The sequence below is a fragment of the Zalophus californianus genome, chromosome 5, assembly GCF_009762305.2.
Source record: "Zalophus californianus isolate mZalCal1 chromosome 5, mZalCal1.pri.v2, whole genome shotgun sequence".
NCBI classification, from domain to species: Eukaryota; Metazoa; Chordata; class Mammalia; order Carnivora; family Otariidae; genus Zalophus; species Zalophus californianus.
This window is the reverse complement of record NC_045599.1, coordinates 74993877-75001035: the sequence shown is the minus strand read 5'-3', so window position 1 is coordinate 75001035 and position 7159 is coordinate 74993877. Positions and strand designations below refer to the sequence as shown.

Genomic DNA, 7159 nt, shown 5'->3' with positions numbered 1-7159 from the left:
ATTAGTTGTGAACTATGAAATTTTAATACCATGTATATTGCATGCAAAAAAAAAAAAAAAGCTTAGGCGTGCAAAGCATAATGTGAGAGCAACAAATTTATTTGATGCTGATATATTCCAACCTGATCATTTAAAATAATGATGTTCTGCAGAAACCGAGTTCTTGATATTGCTATCTAAACCCTGCATCATTTGGGGCCCAGCCAAGCTAGGAAGTGTCAGGGATGGTTTTCATAGCCTTGATTCCAGCTATGAAAACCAATCATAGGTCCTCTTCTATAAAAGTCAGAAGATATAAATGATATTTTTAGAAATTATCTCTAGCTGGAATTTTTGATTGACCTGCTCTTTTGAGGGAGATGTTTACACTCCTGAAGATTCTGATTCAGTTTTCCTTCTCCTTTATTTCTAGCAGCCTTGCTAACACAGAGCCTGTCTAAGATTCCTTCCCATTAAATGTGTCCTTCAGGTTTTTGTTTGTTTTTGAGCATGAGAAGGTACTGTAATATTTATGCAGAAAATTACACTTGACTGTGATTCTTGGCTGACTCTGGGATGACTCAGATGCTCTTTTCCTCCCTCTAGCTGATAACTGCCAGCATAGGTTGTCAGTCAGTCAGCAACATTTGTGGGGTGCCTATGGTGCGCAGAACGCCAAAGAGAAGAGCTACAGTTTTGCTTTTAAGGTGCTTGCAATACTTTGGGCCAGTCTCGGCAAGCACCCAGGATATATGCATAATGCGCAACACATGACACAGAAGTATACATATGTACTAGCAGGACCAGCCTGGGGCAAAATTGACAAGTAGGGGCCTCTGAGTTCTGCTAGGTCCCATTTTCCATTTTCCTTCCTCTAATTCTAGATGCTGCTTCACACAGTCAACAAATATTTATCAAATACCACCTGTACATAACACCCTTGAGTAAGTGACGGATATAAGCCTTCCAGAGCTTCCTACCAAACAAGTATTTTCTGGAGTGTTGCCCTTGTTCCAGAACCCACCCACCCCAATCCGCTCTCCCAGTTTCAGATTTCTCTCTCCCCTTAGGGCTTTTTTCTCAGCTAGCTATAAAGAACTAAGTATTCATTTAAACAAAATTTAAAAGTCTCACTAAAGCATGACTAATGAGTTACAATTGAATAACTTTTATTAGCCCAGAGGAATGAATCTGTAATGGTGAAATTACAGAAGAAAAGGGAACTGGATAAGAGAAGATGTATTTTGAAAAAAAAAAAAAAAAAACTCTATGAGGTTTCCTTTTTTTAGATACCATTTTTTAGATCTGGACTTGCAAGGCCAAGGCCAACACTGCAGGTGTTATTTCTATCTAGGTCCTCAGTGAGATGGAGGAGACAATTGTATGTATATTCCCCTTGACCTTAAAATCCAAACAGCTAGGCTGCCCAGAGAAACAGTTACCTGAAACTAGGAGAATAATATTCTTCTTCTACCACGTAATTGTTTTTCTAGAATATAAAACATTATTTTTAAAACAATGCTTTGAAAAGAATAAAATAAAATGAAAGTAAAATAGTGCTTTGATCAGTAGTGTCATAACTGCTGCCTATAGATAAGGTCCAAGTTAGAGTAAGAATAAACAAACGCAAAACTTTAAATGCTATACGACCTCTCTCATTAACCAACAACTTATTCATTGTTGCTTAAGTGACCCTAATTGAGTCCTTGAGGTGAGTTGAATTAACTTGCGCAGTCTGACTCCCGAGGGCTCTGTCTGGTTCACATGAATTGTGCATAGTTGTTTCAGACCAGATCTTGTCTTTGATCTTTATCAGCTTGAGTCTCGACCTGTTTACCCCTTACCAGCTGAAAAAACTCTTGTTTATCCTTCTATAATTCCTACTACTCGTCTTTGGGCCCATATCTGGAGGCATGAACAGAAAGAAAATAAAAGTATATGCTAATCGCCTTGGGCCATGAAGACAATTGTGTTTCAGAAAAATTTCTCCAACCCCCATCCCAGCCTCTTGCCATATTTGAGTGTTTAGGGTGTTCAACCTATCCTTTTCCCAGCTCAAACCCAAAATAATTAGAAATGAGAATTTCCAAGCTCAGTTTACTAGAGAACAGTTTTTAATGAGGAATATAGTTTTAAAACCAAGAAATAATGTCCTTTGTATCCCTTAAGTCTTTTCGTAGACAATTTACTCTGTCTACCTTAAAATGGGGTTTGTAATTAAAACTGAAGTATTGTTTGGATGATTACAGGGACATTCAATGTGTGAATTCCTTACAGAAATACGAACCTGAAATGATGTATTGAAAGAAAGAAATATGGCATAATTCAACAGAGGGAGGCATGAACTTTGAAGTGTGGGAAATCATATGTGTAAATACCTAAAGGTGAGAATTAATTAATCATGTACTGAGAATAGAAAACTGGTTTCCTGGCTTTATCTGGGAACATGGTAGAAGATGAAAACTTTTGGAGAAAAGAGAACAAAATAAGCAAAAGGTCTTGAAGTTATGGTTGCAAAGTAAAGTTTGTGGAAGTGATTGAGACATAGAAATTCTTTTCACCCCGTCAGTTAAGTCTACATTTCTGAGACTTCCTAGCCATTTCTCCCTATGAATATTGGAAATTTTTCCTGATTTAAATCCTGAAAAAAATGATCTGTTAATTCTGCTAACTTCCTGATACAATATTAGGCATCCCACAACATTATTTATGAGAAATCGATACTACGCAGTCAATTCTGCAAACCAATTTCCATCCTAAGGAGCCTCTTATGTAAAAGTGTTGGGCATTTGCACATTGTTGAAAATAAATCATTGTAGCTTCTGGGAATATGGTAGACTAGGTACCTTGACTGACCTTCTTGATAAGAATAATTAAAAATGTAGGATTAAACATTTTTTTTAATTGTTTGAATATATTGGTGACCTGGAAAGCTAGTAAGAAATAGTCATGGATCAAAAACTAATTGAAGGCAGGAACCCTGAGGGGTAAGCAGAAGGCTGAAGTCAGTGTTCACCTTGAGGGCGTTTTGTTTTTGTTTTTGTTTTGTTTTGCCTTGGAGCAAAGAAGGGACAGATGGGAGAGCCTGAGCTTGCCCAAGTTGGGAAACATAATAGCAAACAAAATTCTGGTACAGCCCTGTTTACAAAAGACTCATCTGAAGCTAAGTACAGACAAATTCAAAGTAAAAGGATACAGAAAAGTACATCAAGCAAATATCAATCAGAAGAAACCAGTGGTACATCTATGTAAATATCTGGGGAAGCTGTACTTTACCAGGGAAAGTGTTACTGGATATAAAAGATTAACCTTTGGTACTAACAAGCACAGGATACAGGTGTAAAGAGAAAATGAATTAGTGGAGCCTAGGCGGCTCGGTAGGTTAGGAATTCAACTCTTGGTTTCAGTTCAGTTCATGATCTCAGAGTCATGGGATCAAGCCCCAGCCTGGGCCCTGTGCTCAGGGAGGAGTCTACTTGAGATTCTTTCTCCCTCTCCCTCTGCCCCTCCCCCTGCTTGCTCTTGTGTGTGCACCCATGCTCACTCGCTCTCTCTTTCTCTCACTCTCAAAATAAATAAATCTTTAGGGCACCTGGGTGGCTCAGTTGGTTGAGCAACTGCCTTCGGCTCAGGTCATGATCCTGGAGTCCCGGGATCGAGTCCCGCATCGGGCTCCCTGCTCACAGGGGAGTCGGCTTCTCCCTCTGACCCTCCCCTGTCTCATGCTCTCTCTATCTCATTCTCTCTCTCAAATAAATAAATAAATAAATCTTTAATAAATAAATAAATCTTAAAAAAAAAGAAAATAATTTAACACCCCCTTTCAAGAAGATAATCAGAACTATCTATTAAAATATTAGATTACATAAAACACACACATGTTTCAACCCAGCTAACCCACTTTTCATAATATTTTTCGCCCTTTCTTCCTTAGGATTTGGAGACATGACTTTGATGAATGAGATTAAGTTTTCAGGGAGCAGACACTATAACAGATAGATGATGTAAAGCCTGTAAACGTAAAGGTTGTAAACCCTTACATGCTGAAATGAAAAATAGTGACTCATGGTTAAATGGAAGAAAGGAGATCAATAACGAATATAAGTAAAACGATGTTGCAGAGTAAAAATGTGGCCATTTTAAACAACCTTGTGTTTGGTAGATATCAATGTTCAATTGGAAAACTAACCTCCGGGATTATTTGGAGGTCCCCCTTACAGTTAGGATGGAATAAGGCCCCCAAAACAAAACAAAACAAAAAAACCCCAGGAACATCCCTCCGAAAATCAGGATCTCTGATTATTTGATTCTGTGGAACTTCAAATAGACCTCATGACACAGCAAGGAACGAAATGCACAAGGATATACATGAAGTAGGACAAGAAATTCCTACCATGGTGATGAAGTTGGACTCTTGAGGGCTGAAGTCCCCAATCTCCCCGACACAGAGCCTAAAAGGGAGCAAGACATTGGTTTTAGGCTCCTTTGATCTGGAAGATTTCTCATTTTGAGTGGGCTTTGGAGACCACAAAATTCGCCCAAGGCTCTGTGGGAATTCAGCTGGCGCGGAGCCGTGTCTGCTCCCTCCATCATCCGTTCATGATCTTGTATATAAGTATTTCCCAACTTGTTTGTTCATTTGGGGAAAAGGAAGTAAAACTAACTTTTGCAGAGTCTTTAGTTGGTACTGGGGGTTTAGCATCTACCATAAAGGTTTTGAAATACCACACTAAGTACAATAGATTTCTTTATAAAAAGAAAAAAACTCCTTATTAAACCATTATTGGCACAGTAATTATCGTGTTCATTTTCAACAAATGATAAAACTGCTACTTCCACTACTGCTACTTCTGTACTCAATTCTTAAGAATCTGAGAAGTTACAAATGTATATTCATAAAGAACTAAAAGGAAGAGAATCAAAAACTTGGAAATTTATGATAGATAACTTATTATACAAAAGAAAGAACTTTACTTATTTATGGAAATAAATATGACAGCACAGAGCTTCCAAAACTCACACACATTCTTCTGCTTAAATTACACATTATCTTGGTGGAAAAAATAACATTCTTTACTCTTTCAGTTTCTTTATTTGAAAGTACATATAATTCCAAAGGGATATCACGTGTTACACAGACCTTGGTAGGACCACAACCAAGGCAAATCTAGAGTCATAGATGCTTCAAAGATTCCAAGAAATGATTTGAAAACAAACTTAACAAAATGTGTATTAGGTCAGGTCCATGGTCCATCCAAACTGTACCCTGTCTCTGACTGTGTCACCAGAGAAAGATCTGTAAACCTTCAAGATATCACTCCAAAATGGATTGGTTAGCACCCTGCCCACTTTGCCCCTGCCCCAATATCCCAGCTTCCCTTAATAGCCCACATAGGTTAATCAGCTGTGTACTGATTCAAACTTTTCTAGAACATGTTTATATCTTCATACTGATTCATATGTGAGCACATGAATTTATTAAATTTACAGCCTGATATTTAAGAGTGGTGGTTTCTTTATTCATTCCAAATACCTTATTAAGAAAACAAGTAAGAGAAGCATCTAGAAAAATGTTTCAGAGATCAGGAGGTTCCCTAAAAAATATGAAGAAATGCTAAAACTGGGTTATAAAATATGATGATTCATTTAAATATTTACATTAGCCATGAGTTAACCAGAAATATACACAATATAATCTGATTTTGCAATTTTCAAAAGATGTATTAAAAATGCAATAGTATACAGTTTAAAGTAGTGAGGTATCATCATTCTCTCCTCTACCTCTGTGCCTGCAGATTTTACTGCCTGTGGAGATGACCTCAGAAGACTATCCTTGAGGCTCTTAATGAATGTGAGGCTCAAGTGAAGCAGCCCTCCTGGCTTTGTGGGTAAACCCTGACACCGAGTTTATAATAATCTGAGATTTGGTGAAAAATTCTGTTTTCCTGAACCTTATACTTCATAATTTGATTCCGATTTTCCATGAATGGTAAAAATTAAATGAACTATTTAGGCTGAGATGAAGGAAGAAGAAAGGGAGGAGATGAAAGCATGCAAATGAAAGATTTTTTTAAAAGAATTGGCTATGTTTCCTTGAAGGTAAAACTGGCTGGGCAAACTCCAGGATAACAAGCAAGGTTAGAAAAAAGCATCAAAAAAGCAAAAAAGTAGCATGCTGTAAGGCCATGTAGAGAGTGTAAAATGTGGCTAATCTATTACAGCTCTGTCTATATACCTACATTCACATCTCCACATATCGCCATTATTCAGGAAGTTTACATTTAAATAGGCTACTGAACTGGACTTCCCCCACCTCAACATCATACATCTGTCAGCTAGAGAGACAACAGCTGAGAGCAGGCAGCTGCGGTGGCTGGTTCCTTGAGGCTTCTTAGTGGTTTGGCCAAAATATCCAGGACTTTTACTTGAGCTTTATTGACTTCATGCTCACATGGGATGTGCTCTTTCTACTGACCATTTAAGAATTAACCAGTAGCCAAGTCCTCAGAGTGGGAAGATTCTTCTCCAGCCACTTAATATTTTTGGATATAGTTTCCAAAATAATTTGAAAAATATCCAGATGTAATCCTTGGGCCTTAAGGGATTCAAAGAACAGTTTCACCTGAAAAATAAGCAAGAAAAATATTACTGACTTGGTTCATAAAATACTTGCTCTTGCAAAGGGTTTCAAAACAGCTTGCAAATTATACAAACACCAGAGTAATAATTTCTCTGCCAACCTTTAAATGGTTATTTTCTTCTCTTTTTTTAATAATTATTATTTCACTTTATCTTCAAACAATGTAAGACAGGAATGATAAATCCTCATCTTATAAGTGAGCCCACTGTGGGTAAAAATGTTAAATGATCAAGCCAAGCCATACAGGAAGTAGTGAGCCAGGATTTAAGTTCTAGAATTCTGAGTTTCCTTAAAGGGTAAGTAATTCAAGATTTATTTTGGAAAGAAGATGTAAAACATTAGAATGCTTTTTAAAAAAACAGTAGAATTACCAACAATAGTAGTTTTGTTTAAAAAGACCTTTAAGTACCCTGCCAACCTTCAATATAGTCACTTCTGTGATGATACACTATGAAGGAAATAATAAGCAAAGACTCATCTCTCAAGGGTAATTTTCATGTTGAATGCTATGAACACCTGTATTTTAAGAGGTTCTGGTCC

At 37.3% G+C, this 7159-nt stretch overlaps 1 protein-coding gene across 6 annotated transcripts in view; it reads right to left on the bottom strand.

Moving 5' to 3' along the window:
- Positions 1-4729: 4729 nt before the first annotated feature.
- ERAP2 (endoplasmic reticulum aminopeptidase 2) overlaps positions 4730-7159 on the bottom strand; it is a 43268-nt gene continuing 40838 nt past the window's right edge. For 5 of the 6 annotated variants that reach the window (XM_027606703.2, XM_027606704.2, XM_027606702.2 and 2 more), the window contains one exon: positions 4731-6601. In XM_027606703.2, coding sequence (XP_027462504.1) covers positions 6458-6601 — 144 coding nt within the window. In that variant the 3' untranslated portion in view covers positions 4731-6457. Of the gene's footprint in view, positions 6602-7159 lie in introns of all 6 variants that reach the window. The other variant, XM_035727783.1, reaches the window with a different exon arrangement.